The sequence below is a fragment of the Clupea harengus genome, chromosome 9 (genome assembly GCF_900700415.2).
Source record: "Clupea harengus chromosome 9, Ch_v2.0.2, whole genome shotgun sequence".
Lineage (NCBI taxonomy): Eukaryota > Metazoa > Chordata > Actinopteri > Clupeiformes > Clupeidae > Clupea > Clupea harengus.
In genome coordinates, this window is record NC_045160.1 from 10,750,732 (window position 1) to 10,771,531 (window position 20,800).

Below are 20,800 nucleotides of genomic sequence, written 5' to 3' on the forward strand. Positions count from 1 at the left end.
GCAGTAGGAAATTTTGCAAACTTTGGTTGGTGGTTTGCTGGCAGTGCTGGTCATAATGTGTTCCAGGTTAGGGGTTAGGGGACTGGATTTAGCTCCTGGGACTGAAGCACTTGAAAATGTCAAAGTCGTGGGGACCTAACAATCTGTTTTTAATGTTAATTGTCAGGGTGAATTAGCATGATTATGCCCTGGATGCATTTCTGGATGTTTTCCTTTGGACATTTAGAACATTTCCATTGAATTCTGCATTCTGAGTCTCTATTGTTTATCCCATGTAGACTTGTCTGGTTATTGAGTGGACATCATGTTCCAGTTCCCTTAGGAAAAATGGTCCTTGCTTTTTATTATATGCGATTATTATAAGATCGCTCCCTAACAGTGGGCTTTTTCTAGGTTTTCTATGGTGGAGTTAAAAGTGAAAAGTGTCTGGTTCCAGGGCAAATTTCTGGGATGAACACTCTCTCACTCCCTCTCCCTCTCCCTCTCCCTCTCCCTCTCCCTTTCCCTCTCCCGGGCTACGCTGCATCTGTCGTCTCTTTTGCTCTCCTGTGCCCACTGAGAGGGTGGCACATGCCCTGCCAGTCCCTCCAATTAAGCTCCACTTCAGAGCCCATTAACAGGTGGTGGACCCAGCTGCCCCGGGGGCCTTCAGGCAGAGAGGGCTGGACCGCCCCGTGCCACCCTGCCACCATCCCACTCAGCCCCAGCCTCTCCACCTCTCTTCTCCCCTGTTGACTAATTACACGGGGCCGTGTGCGGTGAGCCCGGTGCTCTGAACACATTCAAAGAGGGTGTCTGATTTAACCTCTCCACTCAACCCCCCAGCCCTCTGCTCAACTCCCCCAATCCCCCCATGGACTTAAATACCAAAAAGAGCTCAGGCTGATCGCCGGGTGCACCTCTATATCACTAATTGCAGTTATGGGATTCATTAGTATGGGATGGACACATACATGCAACCAGCGATTTGCATCAAAACAAGAGCATCAGGCACACGTCAACATGAACTTGCTCTTGCATATACTTTCTCATTGCTCACCTTTTGGTCATTTTCATTTTGAACTTAAGTTACTTTGATTTGGGATTTTACACGAGCGCTGCCTGAAAAATAAGATGCGTGTGACACGAAACATCCTCCGAAGATTAAAGGCACCGAGTAAAACACCAAATGGAGTCGGTATGTTCCCTCGGCAACAGAAGCCCTAGCCGTGTGATTGATGTCTGTGTATTTGTCTCGGACACATTGTCTTTGTTGCCCGTCACGTCATTGTCACAGTTATTCTGGCTTTGACAGCTGATGATGACTGATGGGTATTACATGTAGTGGATGGACAAAAGGGGTTGTGCTAACAAGGACAGTGGTGTAGTGTACTCCATTGAAAAGCAACAGAAAACTGGCAATGAGAGACATCAGTAGAGCCTAAACTGTTTGGACAGGGTCAAAAATAACAACAGGTTATTGAGTAAAGGGTCTCCAAGCTGTTTGATGTGAAGTATGACCAAAAGGATATAGCCTTTTCCTTTCACAATCAGATACCGCACATTTATAAAAATCTCACTATCATAAAAGCTTTGACATTTCAACTCCACCATAGTAAAAAGTATATTGATTTTAAATGATAAAAGGACTAAATGGCAGAGGGAATAGTCTCTTTGTGTTCATGCATTAGAAGACAGCCTCTTGGCTAGTGAGAGAAAAGCTCCCAAAGCTGAAGAGAGAGTCTGCCCTTACCAGTCCAGTGCTCTCTATTCACCATCACACTCATTTCCATTCTGATTACACCCCCTCTGTCTTAGGCAGGGACACAGGCTGATAATGGGCTTTTAATCTAGTTATGTGTTTGGGAACATACAAAAGCCAAGGCGGAGCTGGAAGACTGTTGATTTGTATTGTGTGCTTGAGAGGGTGCAAAACAACCAAAAAAACTAAAAGAAAAATTGTGAGGTACAAAGAGGAAATGCATAATTGGATATGTGGAAATTACACAGTAGGAGCGAGCAGCAGCAGTGTGTTTGGCAGACAGGCCAGCGTTTTGTGTGGTTGTTATGATGGCCAAAGATAATGATTGGAACAGCTGCCGAAGCTGGGCAAGGATAGAAAAACGCCCTCTCGTGTTTAGTCAACAACGCTAAATGCGTTTCACAGCTTTGCAGACACTGCGCTGCTAACCACAACACTTGCAGAAAGCCATCATGGAGCTTACACCAACGTCTGGCTCCAGCCACAGTACAACACAGAGCAGAGCTCTCATACGACATACGATGGATGAAGGAATTCTTCACTTGAACAGTTTCTCTATCTCATATGGAAAGTGTGGTACTGTAAAGATGGACTTGTGTGGTACTGTGGAGATGGACTTGTGTGGTACTGGAGAGATGGACTTGTGTGGTACTGGAGAGATGGACTTGTGTGGTACTGGAGAGATGGACTTGTGTGGTACTGTGGAGATGGACTTGTGTGGTACTGGAGAGATGGACTTGTGTGGTACTGTAGAGTTGGACTTGTGTGGTACTGTGGAGATGGACTTGTGTGGTACTGTGGAGATGGGCTTGTGTGGTACTGTAGAGTTGGGCTTGTGTGGTACTGTGGAGATGGACTTGTGTGGTACTGGAGAGTTGGACTTGCTGAGGGAGAAGTGGAGGGGAGACGGGGTTGTTCTCTACTGGAGGGAGAGAGAGCGTCTGTGGTGGGCTGGGTCCCCTGTGAATGCAGCAGCATGGCTACTGGAGAACAGTGGGGCTCCACTCCTCCAGGATCTGATTAGCCCTCCACAGTTTGAGTGGAAAATGGGGGATTATGCATATGTGGATGAACCGACCAACCCACACACTCACACACACACTCACACACACACAGACACACACACACACACACACACACACACACACACACACACACACAAAGACACAAAGGGGAATGCAAACACACACAAAGAAACCGAGATGTACACATCCACACAAACACACACACACACTCATACGCATGCATATACACACACACACACACACACACACACACACACACACACACATATATATATATTGCCCAGTTCTGTGTTTGAGCCACTAATTACCATAATGAGCGATCTGTGAGGTTAGCCCGGTGGGGATCTCTCTTTGTGTTATCTGCTGTGCGCCTGTGTGAAAGTGAACATCTGAAGAGTCCTCTGGTGCGTTCAAAGAAGGATGGGCCACTGGGCGCAGAGAGAAAAGAGAGAGAGAGAGAGAGAGAGGGGGCGAGAGAGGGTGAAAGAGAGAGAGAGGGCGAGAGAGGGAGAGAGAGAGAGAGAGAGGGCAAGAGAGGGAGAGAGAGAGACAGAGAGAGGGGGGGTGCATGCTGCAGAAGAAGCTTTAGCAAGGCCTGGCAAAAAGGAATACTTTCTTTTGATCTGAATACAAACACAAATCTGTAATTTCCTCCCTTTATTCAATCGCTCATTCAGCAGCAACTGTTTAAAGAAAGACACTCAGAAGTGATTTCTTATTACAAATGTTGAATTAGCCGTTCCCCAAACATTTTGGACAGACAGTGCCAAGTTTTCAAGTCCCGAACAGTAACTTGGCGATCATGAGTCCTGTAGCTGACACAGATAGATCAAGCAGTGAATAGTGCCTTTGTGTTGGCGATTATTCCAGTGGCTTACGGTGGATTTCTCTGTGGATGGAGAAGAAGCAGATGTGCAGAGGAGCACAGCTCGAGACAGCTGTGTGATTGTAAACTAATCTCCTGGTAACAGGAACCTTCACCTGATACGGGTGAGGATGTGCAGTTGGCTCCGAGTTAGATCATTAAATGGTAGTAATGCAACAGAAGTGCCAACACCGTAGATGACTAAGTACAAAGTGCTTCTCTATGTCATCTCTATACCTCAAGGTCATCCACTCATGTTGAGTGAACTGAGTGAACATGAGTGACAAATAGTTTGCGTGTGTGTGGGTGTGTGTGTGTGTGTGTGTGTGTGTGTGTGTGTGTCTGTGCGTGCGTGCGTGCGTGCGTGTGCATATTTTTAAGTGCGTATGCATGTGTGTAAATGTCTGTGCATGCATGTGCATTTGTGTTAGCTTGTGTCTTTGTATTTCTCTGTGTGTGAGGGGTATACTGTATAACTCTATATTGGGTACATTCTTGTACATTAGATGCAGTGTTCTCCATAATCCAGTCCAGTGATATGTGTTCACCTCTCACTCTCTCACGACTTTCAATTGCATTTCAGATCACCTGACATAACACCAGGTTCTACTCTTAAGGAGATATGCTTTAGAGTGGCATACGGCCATTAAGCTCTCCGCAGTTCATCGGATCTAAAACCTACACCACATAGTGGTTCTGCAAGATAAATATTGTGGTTTCAAACAGAGAGACATCTGCGCAATACACCTCTCTGAACTGCTGAAACCGTATTCCGTGACTGGTAAATTGTTCCTCGACTCTGTGAAAACAGTGGCGTTTCACTGATGTAAATCAGAGGCCATTGTAATGACTTGAGCCTTTTTTAGGGATGACAAACACATGGACTTTCCCTCTCCAGAGCCCCCCTGACAGCAGGGTAGAGGCCTATAGGGTGCCTCTCTGAAGACGCTAGTTCACATTGTGAATTTCTAAATAAACAACATGTCAATCCCTGCCAAAACGCCCAGACTTCAGTAATTTTCCCAACTGCTCTATTTACTGATTATTGTTTCGCTAATTAAAAATGTCAGGCTATGGGAAGAGAATGACAGATTCGCCCAGAGCACATCTCTCAAACCACAGAAAGAAAAAAAAACGAAAAGAAGCAAGAACTTTCCAGAATAAGAGGGGCTGATTAGCTGCAAAGGCACTGGAGGCACCCTGGACACCACTCCATGTGGTGGATCTGACATAATGGACCATTGCAATCACAAATACAATGACTGATTGTAAAACTGATAATTCAGAAATACTTGATGATGCATTAGTACACACACCTAGTTCTAAGGAATGCACTGAAACACTAACAAAATAATAAAACCACAAATACCCTCTCTCTTAGACACACACAAACACACACACACACGCACACACACCACAGCCTCAGTGCAGAATTTGAATAGCTCCAGACAAGTCTGAGAAGGTGTGAGAGAGAGCGAGAGAGAGTGAGAGAAAGAGAGAGAGAGAGAGAGAGAGGTGAGGTGCCTAGGGGAATGCCACTGCACAGATGTCCATCACTGGCCAGGCCTAACATTCCCCATCAGGCGGAGCAGAGCGGAGCGAAGCAGATCGGCACTGTCCAAACACTCCAGAGGTTCATGGGCCTCCCACAGCGAGGGCCCCGTCAGTGGGGGGAAGTACGGGAGCCGTCAGGCTGCGTGGAGAAAGCAAAAAATCCACCGTTCCCGACCAGCCAGAGGTTACAGCTCCAGAGTGATGGAGGAGCTGTCAGTGTGGACAAACGGCCGACCTTCTGCGACTATCACGCTCCGCTAACAGCAGCAGCAGGAGCAGGAGCTAAATACTAAATAGTTCCTTCAGCAACTTTTGTTCGTTTTATTTAAAAGGAGACAAAAAGTATCAAAGGTATAAACAGTGTTTTTAGTCTGTTAATCCTCTGAACGTTTTTTTTTTTTTTTTCATAAAACTGTTTTAAGTTGCTCAAAAGGACAAGAAAGCTGTAAGTCTCTCAGGACTGCAGCAGGCAGCCATCATATTTCCACTGAAAGCCCGTCAGTGTGGTGTGTGGGTTGGAAAATGAAGTCATGGTTTTTTTCCCCCACTCTGTTAAATGAGTTTAGGAGATTTCTGAAGTAACATGGCTTAAATTCCATTACAGGCTCATCATCCTCTTTGTATCAGACTCTTAAATCAACACAAACTTCCCCGTCAATGTACGCTAAATGAAGCTAATAAATATAGCTGCTGAAAGACGACTGTCAGTTTGAACAAACAGAAAAGTCTCACGCGCCGTGCGTAGTTCCTGCACAAAAACAACAGACACCTGAACACCTCTCAGCACAACCTGAGTGTTTCTCTGCCTGCAGCTACCTCTGTCATTTGCTCAGTGTCAGGTGGACAATAGAGGGGGAATTCTTTGGGTTTTAATTACAGAGACCAAGGTCTCAGACTCCTCTAATTTTACAGTGCCGCGTCTTTGAGTTGATGCCATCCACTGCCGAGTCGCTCACTGGCTATGAGCACACACACACACACACACACACACACACACACACACACACACACACACACACACACACACACACACACACACACACACACACACACACACACACACACACACACACACACACTCACACCGCTGGCACACACAGATGTTTAAAGCTCACAGTGGTGTTATGGGCTAAACAAGTAAAGACTGTCCCTAGGCATTTCTCGATATGGCAATGTTGGCACACACACACTACTTGACATCAAACTGACCAAGAATGACACACTGACTTCAGTCAGTCATTGCTCTCATTCATCACACAACGCACATTTCCAAACACACGTACAACATAGAATATACACTTCATCACATTACACATAGGTTCAGTATATCACAAACAGAATACTTTCTTTCTCTCTCCTATCACCTGCTCAAACAATCATACATACATACACACACACATACAGTGATAGAGATTGAGAGAGAGAGAGACAGAGATAGAGAGAGAGAGAGATGTGTGGCACCAAACTATTATGACAAAAACTGTTTCTTACCAATGAAAGCATCATGATGGATAGTCTATGCAACAGTTACATAACAAATGCGTATTATAAGTATTATTAGTTCTAAGTATAGTAAATAGAAAGTGCTGCTAATTAAAATTTAAAAAAAGATAATGATATTTCATCAAAAGTACATCTCACACTCTAATGGACAAGACCATGGAAAAGCTAACTCATTGCACTCATTGGCTTTAATGAGCTGAATATGCACTCCTCTTCTGCAGTTCATTAGAGACCTCTCCACAGCATTTGTGCTCATTTCAGTCTTATCAGTCATGGTTAGAACAGACAGAGAGGAAAGTGTCTGCTAAAAGTATTTACATAATAAATCAGATGCGATTATGGAGATTTTTCCTCCGTCACAGTTGAGCCCCCATCAGGCAAGCTGAACAAACAGCAGACCCCTATCGGCCCTCATCAGACCACCCCTCTCGCTCTGCCGGTGGGAAAACATGTTTGGTCGAATCTGCTGCGCAATGCACTGACATTCTCTACGCAAGGAGCGTCTTTGGGCCTTTTCACAAATACCATAAACAGCGTTAAACTACTGCACGGGTTTCCCTTGGAGCAAGGAAAACATATTAAGAATCAGGCTAGCTCCCAAAGCTCCAACAAACGGGTTGGACTATGATAAGACTAGAACCCTGGTGAGGGTCTAACTACTAACTGAAGAACAATAAAAAGCCGTTGACGAATCAACACAGTAAAAACAAAAAAGCAGTATAAAAGAGCAGGAACAATAAAAGTGCAATATGAGATGCTGTGTGAATGATAATGCTTGTAGTTATGCTGAAGCTGTAGACTGAGATCAGCGAAAGGGCTCCGCACAGGGAGGGCAAGGCTTTACGCAGCCTGCTATGTATCCCACAGAATTATAAACTTACTCCATAGAATGGAATTAACGAGCTCTATGCAATTAATAACTGAGATTAGCGATTAGGACTCTGTGTGACGTATCCCTTTCATCAGCACTCAACTCGCTGCAAGTTTTCACTGAAGTGAGGCTTGGTGTCTTTGTAGACAGATACTTTTGTATTTGTCTTACAATATTCATTGGTTTCTTGTATTCTTTTTTTTTTCCAAACCAGTTTACTTTCAAGTTATTCAAATGGCAATGTCTGAACAGCCAAGTTAGTCTCTAAAGAAGCTGAGTACTGTCTGGCAAAGCAAGGTAAAGTGCCGTAGGGCTTAAAAGATGAAACAGGACGTCTGTAACTGGAGGCAGGCTTTCATCAGAGTAGTTTTGATTGTTGTACGCTGTGTCACGTAAAGTAAAACATGCATTGAGGATCAAGGTGATGAGCCGCTCAGAAGAATTTCCTTCAAACGCACTTCATCAGGCGTTAACATTTCTCTTCAGTCTATGTGCTTCCTGATTACAGTAAGAACACTTCTACTGCAGACAACAAAGTTATAATCCAGGCTTGTAGAATTGAGCTGGATGACTGGAACTCAGGTCACCGTAACTAACAGTTTTTGTAACCTTTTTTTTTTTTTTTCAAGAAAGACAAGACTATGCTTTGACATGGATATCACTGTTGCTGTTCACCCAGTACCCACACTGAACAGTTTCTAAGACATTGAACATATCTAAAACATTATGGGTTTCTTCTCATCTTCAACCGCTGCTGCAAAAGCTTGTAGGGCCCTTTCCAATTCACGGGAACACATTCACTAGTAAAATACTCTACACTGTCGTGCCACAAGCATAAATAAATGTAATAAGACAAACTATGCAGTGATGCTCATACTAATCCTAGTACGTCACAGCCCAGACTTGTTTTCATCTGACTCTACCAGAGGGAAGGGAATCAATGACAGCATAATTATAGACTGAGAACACATCTGAAGATGCCTGCAGAGCCTAATGCTGATACATTGATTTAATAGTTATATAATTTACAGAAACCCTGATTATGTGATGAGTTGTATAATGAAAACTGATATGAATGACAAATGATTCATAAAGAGCTAGAATAGTCCTTCAAACAACTCTTTATTACTACAGTTGTTTACGTAAGTATTTTTTATTGCCCAAATAACACTTTATTAAACTTCTGCTGACATTCAGCTTATTGTCACTTTAATGAAGACATTTCCCATTCATTTTACATACAGTCTATTTTAAAACAGAATGGAATATGTAAATGCAATAGTCTGTTTGATATTATAACAAAGAGGGATAAGTATGCCAGACAGGGAACATTGGTGTAAAACTCAGTCAGTAATGCATTAACAACACACACACACACACACACACACACACACACACACACACACACACACACACACACACACACACACACACACACGGAACCGCAGGCTGGGAGGGAAGGGAATGTCTAATGGATTATCTTAATGTGGTTCGGCGGTAGCACCACAAACGTCTGAAAATGACTGCGCCAGAGAGAGCCAGGGGGCTCTGGGCCCATCGTAAATTCTCTGAGAGGGGAGCAGTGGGACCGAAATTCAACAAAAGACAAAATGGAATCCCTAACCCCCCCCCCCCCCCCATCCTCTAATGGACCCAGTGGAACGCCACACTTCTGCTGGGCTCTCGGCAAAATAAGCCTAATTTATTAGTAGCAGGTGACTCCTTGGATGAAGTCAGAGTGCTGATTGACATGCCTGGTGTATTGCGTTACCATCTGCTTGGCCTGTCTGCATCGGAGGAGCCCTAAAGAGTCAAATGAGTATGTGTGTGTTTCGTGATCATATCATTTGTGTGTGTGTGTGGGGTGTGTGTGTGTGTGTGTGTGTGTGTGTGTGTGTGTGTGTGTGTGTGTGTATGTGTGTGTATTTGTGTACATGTGTGTGAGTGGGTGTGTGTGTGGGTGTGTGTGTGTGTGTTTGCGATTGTATATCTGTGTGTGTGTATTTGTGTACATGTTTGTGTGTGTGTGTGTGTGTACGTGTGTGTGTGTGAGTGTGTGTGTGTGTCTGTGTGTGTGTGTGTGTGTGTGTGTGTTTGTGTGTGTGTGTGTGTTTGTGTGTGTGTGTGTACGTGTGTGTGTGTGTGTGTGTGTGTGTGTGTGTGTGTGTGTGTGTGTGTGTGTGTGTAAGTGTGTTTGTACGTGTTCGTGTGTGTATGTGTGTGTGTGTGTGTGTGTGTCTGTGTAAGTGTGTGCGGAGAGAAACGCTAAAGCTTCAGATACCACCCCGCTGCCTTGCTGTCTCTAATGTGATTGTTCATACGCCATTTGCAGCAAATGTAGCAAACCATAAATCAAATGGCCAAAGGGGGCGCGCTGGCAACAATTCTGCAACATTTTATGTGTTCAGACAAAAAAGTCCGGAATGCCACAGTGTGACATCTGGTGTTCTCTCCTGCTGGTGGCGTGGGACTATTTCTGTCTCGCTTGCCCTTTTCCTGCACTCACACAAGCGCATTTTCCACGGAGAGTGTGTTTCTCTCATCACAGACAGCAGGAGGGGGGCACACACTTGAGCTAACATAAACAGCACCGAGGCCAAAAAGACATCCACCAGCCGCCTCCCTTCTTCTCCCTCCTCAGTTCTATCTGGTTTCAATTTAAACACTATGTAAAATGGGCTAGCAAAACTGTCATCATATTTCAGTCATCCAAGAGGAGATTTTTATGTAACATTGGTAGTGTACGTCGGAGATGTGATTCTCATGGGTTAAGGATTCAACAGTTAAGACTTTTAAGATGTACTATTCGTGACGATCGTGATTTAGAGCTTGTTTATTGACAGCGCTGAAGACAACAACTGGTAAGAGTTAGTGAGTGAGTTAACACACCTTTGGGACGTTTCTTTCTGTCTCCATCTCTTCCTGTTTTGGAGCCTCACTGTATTATCTGATCTGATTGGTCATGTTTCGTTCCTCTCATTCTCTTCAGCAACTGTCCATTAAATGTGACGCAAATGTGCTCCCATTGACTGCTTATCTTTAATTAGCAATACAATAGCATAGCAAATGACCCTAAGCGATTCTCAATCCGAAACCTCGTGGAAGATCGGACACAAAGGAGGGAGTGAGCGAATTAATTGAAACGGGTCTCATTTGCGCCCCCTGTCTGGATCTGAGTTGTCACTCTTCATTACGTTTGATTAGTCTCAGCTTCTAATAGCCTCTATAAGCCCTGGCCTCTCCACTCGCAGTCCAACTCAATGTCAGTCTGGACCAAACCTTCAGGGCCCTTCAGTGTGAACACGGCACCTTTACATTTCCAGCAGTTCAGGTAGAGCAAGTTTGCCACGATATTTATGTATTTTACTTTTACTCTATATTATGTTTTTTTTTAAATAGTTGTGTAAATGTGTGATTGTATATGTTTGAGGTACAGATAGAGAGAACACAGTGTGGAGAAGTTGTGTATTGTTTATTGAGTATTGTGTGTGTGTGAGTGTGTGTGTGAGTGTGTGTGTGTGTGTGTGTGTGTGTGTGTGTGTGTGTGTGTGTGTGTGTGTGTGTGTGTGTGTGTGTGTGTGTGTGTGTGTGTGTGTGTGTGTGTGTGTGTGTGTGCGAGTGTGTGTGTGTGTGTAAATGCTATATCAGCGCTAAAAACGGGCTGACGCAGACACCTCGGTAAGTCCGACCCTCACCACAGCTCCACTCAAACAGCTGTGGAGGGCTGATGGAGTGGTGAACTCCAGGCCAACATTGGCTCCCTCTGCTCCAGCATGGGGGCTGCCTGCCTGCTCAGCATTTGGCTAACGACCGGCCAGCCCAACAGCCTGGATATATCTGGCAATTTTATAGTGGAAGGTTAATAGGTGGATAGTTACGGCCGAGTTTAAAAATACATTTTTGTGTATTTTTCTGGTGACTTCAAACATATTATTTTGGTATAACTGAAGTTTTGCATGATAGAACAGCACAAATATAATATGATGAATACATATTTAAATTGTATTGGCTACCACCCAGATGAGTAAAGTTGTGTGTAGGTATTGGTAAAAGTAGGTGAAAATAAAGTTAATGAAGTAAAAAAAATCAAAATTTCATTTTTAAATAAAAAATGTATGTGCAACACAAATAAACATACCCCAAAGCCAAATATGTGCAGGACTCCAAAGGCCATACAATATCAGACGGCATATATTATTTATATTCACTTGAAGTTCAAAACATTGCGTGGGTTGGGTGTGATTCTGGACTTTCAAGCTTCAAACCCCAAAACAAAAATGAAGTTCACAATGCGTTCACCCAGGGTGTCAGGGCTCCACTGACAATTAACACTTCATCTCAAGATCAAGGGGAGCTAAATGCAGAGACACAAACCACAGCAGAGCATGGTGGATGTCAGCGAGGCTCAAACAGCCTGGCATCCACCCTTTACTGTGGCGTGGAGAGTCGTGCTACCGTTCGCCTGTCAGGCGAGTCGCCACAATGTATTTAAGGAACACCATAGGGAGTTTTCGTTTTCATCAAACACCGGGGCTAGTTAAAGAGGGCAGCCATCTTAGGAGCCACGTCAGACCCCAGTGTTAGGGATTGGCTCTGCTCTGATCTGCACACTGAGCCATTGTTGTCCTGTTGTGGTTGTGGCTTTGGTGGTGACACGATGGAAGCTAAGAGGAGAGCCGCGAGACGTAACCTTGGGTGAAAAAAAAGTGCGTCTGTTGTGCCAAGAGGCACATGTTAGATTTATCTTGGCCTCTCCAAATGAATTCCCAATCTGTGCACCTCTTTGCACCAGCTTGTGTAATGTGAATTAACTAAAATGACCTTGAGTGCAGAGAGAGCCCAGATTCTGCTTTAATCCATGAATTATTCACTCACTCACACCTCTGTGCTCAACAGCCAAAGCAATGCTGTCCATATGAAAAAACTAAGGTTGTCAAAATAATAATAATTTCAGATTAATTTGTTATAGAAAAATAACACGTCAGAATTTTTTTAAATGCATTTACCCCATATGTCTCTGTGAACCGCTATTGGATGGATTTAGTGGCCAGGCTGCGTTGCAGTAATAGTTTGTATTTCTCCCACTGTGAGTTTTCGACCAATGTTGATCAATGTTTTGATTTGTATTGGTAGATTGGTGTTAGCTCTAAGGCCTTGTCCTGGAATTATTTGTATACATCACATCGTTTTTTTTTTTTACTATTTTCTTTTTATTCAACAATAAGAACACCAATACAACAAGTCATCAACAACATTGACAACCAGAATTAAAAATTAAAATAAAAAAAATATAAAAACAAAAGGGGGAAAAGAAAAGAAAAACCTGCTGTCATGTCAATTATGTGTCAACTGCCATAGAGTCCACTTCCTCCATTTACTGTCCATCTGTGATCCTGTCAGCCGTAGCCTGTGTTACATCACATCGTTTTTGAATTTGAGATGGAGAATTCCCAAACCTCTGACAACCTTGCAAGGCTTGTTCAAGCACCTATGTAAATCCCTGAGGGGTATTTTGTAACTGTAGGAACAAATTATTATTAGGAGTGTAGTCTGGTGTTACCTAAGTTAGTTAGCTCGCTAGTGTTAGACATACTATGAGATGGATTAATCAGGAATAAAGAAAATGTGTTCTTCATTAAATGAGGTTAATTGAAATATCTGTTATTTTCCATTAATGTGTAGTGGACAACTCCCAATACTTTTTTACTTTGTTCCTTCATGTCAGTGGCAAATCTGAAAAACAGATTTGAAATGCTTCTCACAGCAAATTGTTATATGAGATTAATTTAGGTTAATTAATCACACAGCATGACAGCCCTCGAAATGAAAAAGAAAAGATGAAAAAGAAAAATAATTCCAGTATGCAGTTCAACTATGAGGCAAATTGTGGTAAAAAAAATATGATACTACTTGCTTGAAGTGACAGATAGCAGATAAAAGACAACCCCTAGTCCTAGTGAGTTATGGTTCCGTTGGCATATGAGCTCCCTGGGAATTGGAAATGCTTACCATACATCACACTACTGGGGAATCACTATGCTTTTGATGTAACCACACTACCACTGCATATAAAAATGGATGGAACTAGCAACACATAATGTATTAATGGTAGAGAGACCTGGTAGCCCTCTCTCTCTCTCCCCTGCCCTTTCTTGTGTATGACTGTGATGCTCCACAGCACAGCACAGCACCAGGCTGTCACCTCCCATATGTCTCCTGTCTGCATCAATCAGATGGCTGGGCCTGTCATTAACATGCCATTAGTCAAACACTCGCTCAAGACTCCAGCCATTTTGCATTCAGCTGTTAGCTCTGTTCTGACAGACCTCATTTGCCGTGTTTGTTTAATGGTATTGTACACAGACAGGCATGAACGAACACAGAGACGAAAAAAGATACACATACACGTAAACACACACGAATCATATCAGAACATCGCACTACCCACACATCTCATGCTGTACACACAGCTAGGACGCGGAGGGTTACTCTACTGCCTCCAGTGGAAGCCAACCAAACTACACGTGACCATCAATGCCAGACACTGAGGAAAACGATCCATGACGAGCACTCACAAACTCTTTTTTGAGAGAGTGAGAGGTATGTGAGAATGTGGACTCTGTAAAGTAATATTTGTCTGAAGGCGGATGAATGTGTGAGCATAGGGTAACTGTGAGTGTGTAGGTGAGTTTGTTCTCACCTTCATGCGAGTACACCCCGCTGATTGTATTTATGTGTGAAAAAGGGGCACACAGGAAGGGAAGTAAAAACTTCAAGGCGGAGGCCGGCCCGATTCCTGCCACCTCCAGAGACTCATCTGGGGCTCTCAGGTGACCCCGTGACCCCGTCACCCCTCCAGATCCTGAGACCCTGCTGCCGGCCGGCCCTCTCCTCCGGGGCCCCCTTAGGGCCCCCACGCTCCCCTCGACCGGGGGTTCCTTTTCAGAGCCTCATATTTATGGACTGTGCCTCTTCCACCCCTTGTCCACCTGTTTTTCCACTACCACCATGACCAGAAAGAAAACTTTTTTTCCACAAATCTTCCCATAATTCACAACCTGCTAACTCAGGGCTTCTTTTCCAGTCCATAAAATGTCCCGAGGGACACGTCCGTCTGGAGCAGGAAACTCTCAGTGGCATTGTAGCGGAGGAGTGAGGGGGGGGGGGGGGGGGTAAAATGCATATAATTACAATTGCGTTTAAAAACTCGGCAAAAACACGGCAAGAAAACTGACTCCCCCATAGCCAAGTTGTCAGCGGAATGTCTCAGATAAAATGAGATTTAGTTATTAGGTACACAGGCTGTGTGTGTGTGTGTGTGTGTGTGTGTGTGTGTGTGTGTGTGTGTGTGTGTGTGTGTGTGTGTGTGTGTGTGTGTGTGTGGTGGGGAGCCTGTCACATGATTCATGTTTATTCGTTTCTTTCCCCCCGCACTAAACAAACACCTGCAGCCTCACCAGGTGCGCTGAATGTTAGTATGAAAAATAGGGCAGAGAGCAGGAGGTGAGGTTCAGGGACAATCCCACTCTGTTTAGGTGAGTGAGTAGCATGCCTTGCTAACGCGTGTGCCGCAGTGAGCACTGAATGTAAACAGCAGCTACACAGATGTGGAGAGACACATAGATAGACAGACACACCACAGACATACACAGACACACACACACAGACACACAGACACACACACACACACATACACGCACACACGCACACACGCACACACATAGGCTCTCCATCCACCGGCACCCGATCCACATCACCCCACCCCTGTCCTACACCTCAGCTTTGACCTTGTTTGGGTGGAACAGTAATTGAGATTCACTGTTCATTGCTAACCTAATTAAAAAGAGATTCAACCTTCTGGTAGCTCCAAAAGATATAGAGTGATGAAGTGAGTGAGAGAGAGACAGAAAGAGAGAGAGAGGGAGAGAGAGGTATAAACGATGAAGGGATGGGTATGTGAACACAGCAGAGAGAGCTAGTAGTGGACTCTGCAGAAGCGTGACCTCTAAAAGGCATGCAGGCCTGTACTCTAATTACTGGTCCAGTAGAGTGAGTCACTGGGGTTTGCTTTCTGTGGCTCTCAGCTCCACGGGAAAAGCCAGGCACCCAGACGCCTTTAAGGAAAACATCCACGTGACCAACATCACTCACGTCTAAGCCGTGCTAACTACATTTACATTACAACTCTGAGCACATCATCAAATGCTCTGAACTTGCAGACTTCTCATGCAAACACACAAACACAAACACACACAAACACACACACACAGAAATACACCCCCCCACACACACATACATATACACCCACACAGACACATACATGCACACACATACTCCTCCTTAAACTGCACTTATGCCCGGCCAGGCGTGGGATGTTGAGGGAAGACTCGCTGGCAGAGGCCAGCTCTCTCTTCTCTCTCTCCCTCTCCCTCTCTACCTCTCTCTTTCTCTCTCTTCTCTCGCTCTGCGGTCGCTTCTGATGGACTCCAGCTGGACCCGCACCCTGACCACAGCAGTCATTCCCCCAAATTTATCACCCACTCGTCAGCTTCGCCCCAAACTGTCAGGCCCCCTCCAGAGGAACTGTGCAGAGGCCATGACACAGACATCTCTCTGTTGCCATCTACAGTACATCACGGGGTGCGGGAGCTCCTTCACAGGGCACACTACCGAATGAAGTCCAGCTGAAATACTGTCGACAGACAGATACATAGCACAGAATACCAAGAGGATGCGGAGGAATAGAAGTTTACAAATTCAGAATGGAGTAATGCATCTTTTTTTTTTTTCGGTATGCAAGAGCTGCGCTTAATCCACACTGCATCGTAAACACGTCCTTTCATCCTGCAGCATCTACTTTAAAGATGAAACGCCATACTTTTTTATTGAACAAAAAAAAGAAAAAGATGGGATGCCTGTGCAGAATTTTCAGTCATCCCTCCGAAAGGCAAACAAATCAGTGCCAGTTCCCAGCATATTTTCAGATGAGGCAGAAAAGCTGGAGTCATGGGGCGAATAGGATATCTGGTGTCTTCCAGACCATGGATGTCTGATACCCTCAAAGTGGAGAATCCGATGGCAGTTGGCCAACAGCTCTTCACCCCATATTTTCATTCTATGGAGGATAAAAGGAATGAAAAAGGAGACGCAGCCTTATAAACCTTTAAGTATCTGCAGCGCATAATAGAGGCCTTTGTTTCCCTCAGTGCATTCTGTTACTTTCTGCGAACCTGGAAAAACCGGAGTGTTCGCCACAACTTAAAGACTTTAACTGTTTTTCGCCCAGTGCATTGCTGAAAGATCACTTCAGACATGTTTGGTCTTGTGTATTAGAGTCATTTTAAGAGTTTGATTGCTTTGAATGTTTCATGAGATCCACACTCCCAAACGCTTTAAGCTTAGAGTGCATACTTAATCAGTTGTGGGAACAGAGAGAAATGTGCTTGGGCCATCACAGACATGGATTGTAAACATGCTGTAATGTGAGTGTGTGAAGATGGGGAGGAAATGCTGCACAGTATTCCACACAAGAGAGAGCGCGCACACACACACACACACATACACACACACACACACACACACACACACACTCACACACACACACACACACACACACAGAGATGCACAGACACACACATATATACGGACACAGACACATACACACAGAAACACCCCCCCCCCCCACACACACACACACACAGATGCACAGACACACATATGTATACAGACACATGTGGACAGGCACAGACACATACACACAGAAACACACACACACACACACACACACACACACAGAGAAACACACACATCTGTTTCTCAAGTGGTTGCAACTAAACCGACCCTCAGCTGCCATTGGGACTGACAGTCAGTTGAGGCATTTGCCTTTTCTGCTTTCATGTGCTCTGGCTGCGTCATCGCTGGCCTCACCACTCCGATAACGCAGCCAAACAAACTCCCAGGAAGTCTGTGCTCCCATTCCCACAAGGACACCCTGAAGGTTGAGCAGCAATCAGGCCTTATAGGAGGAGACACACATTTGTTTTATTTATCAACCTCCACCGAGTCCTTCCTCCATCCTCCCCCACACCGACTCCTCCTCCAAACTGCTTTCCTTCATGTGATTCAAATGGACACCTGGGTCAGACCGCAGCCTCTCCTAGTAATACAGGTTTCTGTTTCCAGCGCGACACCACAGCTCCAGGATCTGTAGCCAAAGCTCTGTCTCTCTGTGTTACCTGCTGGTAAAAGTGTGTGAACTAAACCCAAGGCGTGTGTCAAGCCGTGTCTGCTCTGCGAGTCGAAGGAGATACTCATTGCTCCGGCGAGCAGCGGACACAGGTTAGATTTACTCCATGGTGAAAATGGCCTCACTCCGATGACATTATTGCTATTCCGGGCAAGCTGTACTCATGCATGTCATTATCACCGCCAAGGCTGGCAGTGTTTAGCGCACCAGTCGAGAGAAGCGGTTAGCCATGTCACGACCAAAAGCTCCCACAGCTCACCCAGACAGACGCAGGCACCCGCCAGAGACCCCTCTTCTAGACTCTCGACTTTCAAAGGCCAAGCTTTTGATTCACCTCCAGAGCTGGGTCACACAGTGCAGCAAGTGGGACTGCACTGAAGTCAAAATGTCAGTGACTTAGTGAGGGCTACACAAATCGAGACAAATCGAAGATAAATCACGTTGTTCTTTTGACGCCAAAAATAAAGGCCACTTTGAAAAATGAGGTCAAGAAAAATGCACACCTGGACCTTTCACGAGCCAGGCCGACACCGGTACGCTTGTCCTCACACCTGCACATAAAACTCCACATGCTGGGCATCTGGACAAGTGTCAGTCACACACACACACACACACACACACACACACACACACACACACACACACACAGAGAGAGAAGGAGAGGCCACAGGGCCTCGTCAAAGTCACATGATTGAGCGATTCCAGAAGCACACGACACAAAGCCACCGTACACCCTGGAGGACAGTAGAATACACATGTGTGCTCATGCCTACGCCATAGAGGTGTGGTGGGAGAAAATGCAAATCAGCACATGCCATTGAACCACTTCAAGACATGCAGTTAACATTCAAAGGTCATGTATAGGACGAACCAAGTAATTATGTGAAGAAATGTTTTGAATCTGCCCCCACCCTTTCTTTGTCTTTGTGTGTGTCTCTCTCTCTCTCTCTCTCTCTCTCTCTCTCTCTCTCTCTCCTTGAGTCACATACACCATTCTTCTAACCCTCTTAAAAGTGACACTTTTTGAGTGTCAGGTGCAGGCCCCCAACACTAGACCGTAGACACTGCAATAAGCAGGCAAAGAGACTTGTGACCACAGACAACGATGGACTGAGTGAGTGAAAGCTCTCTATTCAGAAGGGCACTCTGTCTCTCACCCTGTCAGTGAACGCTTCCCTCAGCAGCGCTAATGCACAGTCTAAGTCTGAACTCTTCTTCTTCTTCCTCCTTCTCCTCCTCCTCTACAGATACAGATCTATGGTAGGTTTGAGAATTCCAGAGAGCAGACACAGGCACGGGGGCTCACCACTCGGGGTAGGGTATGAAGAGAGCTGATGAGGACAAATGCCAAGGGTAAGGGAAGAGATGTGTTAGATAGCTATCTGCCACAGCACTATCTCAGCTGGCAGGAAACACAGTTGCTGATAAGGAGAGCTTGATGTGGATACCACTATATCTAACCATGGGGGATAGAGCACAATGTGAAGAAATGAGTGTGTGTGTGTGTCTCTGTGTGTGTGTGTGTGTGTGTGTGTGTGTGTGTGTGTGTGTGTGTGTGTGTGTGTGTGTGTGTGTGTGTGTGTGTGTGTGTGTGTGTGTGTGTGCATGATAGACGAAGAGAAGAATAGAAGAATGATTACAGAATAAAAAAAGGAAGATAGAAAAGGATACAGAGAAAAAGGAAGGGGAGGAGACATATCAGGAGAAAAAGAGAAGACAGAGGGATGAGAGAGAGAGAGAGAGAGAGCGAGAGAGAGAGAGAGAGAGAGAGAGAGAGAGAGGTGGCTTTGTTTACTCACGGTTCCGGTCACCTTTCCACCTCCACCCGCCTCTGTTCCTTCCTGCCCCATCACCTCCTGCCCCACACTCAGCACCCTGCATCCATAGTAACAGCGCCACGGCGACGGGGAGCAGCAACCCCGGAGCCATCCCAGCCGAGGAGAGGAGAGGAGAGGAGAGGAGACGACTGCACCCCGCCAACTACAACCGAAACGCCCCCTCACACACTCACATCACACATAACACACAGCTGCAACTGGCCCGAGAGCCGGCTCACACGCACACACACTTTCACACATACACTCTCACACACTCAGAAACAACCAGTTCTGAGAATCCCACCCCCCCTCCCTCTCAGGCTGTGGCTAGTTGTGTCAGTGGTTGCTGATCCAGAGGTGGATGGTAACTCCAGCATGGGAAAACAGGCAGGCTGCAGCCACAAGGCTCCAGTATTGATCTTCCTCCTCCTCAAACACCTATTCGTCTGAATCGTCTTCTCCGCTCTCCTCCTCTTCGTCTCTCTCCTCCTCTCAGTGTTTATGTCAAGTATTAATCTCAACCCCGAAAATGAAACGAGATCACAAGCGTGAGAGGATAAAGATTCCTGTGGGGCTCCAAGTTCCAAGTTCCAAGTTCTCAGTTCCAGTTCCAGTGAAGTGGTTCTCCTATTTGTCAGTGAAAAGAAGACCAAGAGAAAGAAGTTCTGCTCCCACCCCCAGTCCTTGGAGAGCAGAAGTTCCCCGGCGCTCAAAGAGACGAGTTGACAACAACGCTCAGGTGACAGGCGGCACTGTCACTTCAGCAGCCGACACCAGCTCCTCTGCACACGTAAGCAAACCCACACACACACACACACACACACACACACACACTCGTCCTGTGTGTCCTCTCTTCCTTTGCCGGATCCCTCCCTTCTCCCATCCGAGGGAGCAGGCGAGAGTTGATATGAAGAGAGGAGATAAATCAGAGGAGGGCGCTTCAGCGCAGCAGCCTTGACATCCACAACTCACACAGCCTCAGCCAGCCTCATCGGAGTGCAAAGAGACACAGAGAGAGAGAGAGAGAGAGAGAGAGAGAGAGAGAGAGAGAGAGAGAGGGAGGGAGGGAGAGAGAAAGATGGGAACGAATGTGTGTGTGTGTGTGTAAGAGAGTAAAAGAGATAAAGGGAGTGGCAGACTCCCAAGGAAAGCTTGCTCTCGTTCTGTTGCCTTGTCAG

The 20,800-nt window shown here is 45.5% G+C and overlaps 1 protein-coding gene across 3 annotated transcripts in view; it reads right to left on the reverse strand.

Moving 5' to 3' along the window:
• robo1 (roundabout, axon guidance receptor, homolog 1 (Drosophila)) overlaps positions 1–20,800 on the reverse strand; it is a 264,703-nt gene that overhangs the window by 175,394 nt on the left and 68,509 nt on the right. For 2 of the 3 annotated variants that reach the window (XM_042708701.1, XM_042708699.1), the window contains exon 1: positions 19,605–19,923. The exons of the other annotated variant lie outside the window; for it this stretch is intronic. In XM_042708701.1, the coding sequence (XP_042564635.1) occupies positions 19,605–19,734 (130 nt within the window). In that variant the 5' untranslated portion in view covers positions 19,735–19,923. Of the gene's footprint in view, positions 1–19,604; positions 19,924–20,800 lie in introns of those variants that run through there. 3 annotated transcript variants of the gene reach the window in all.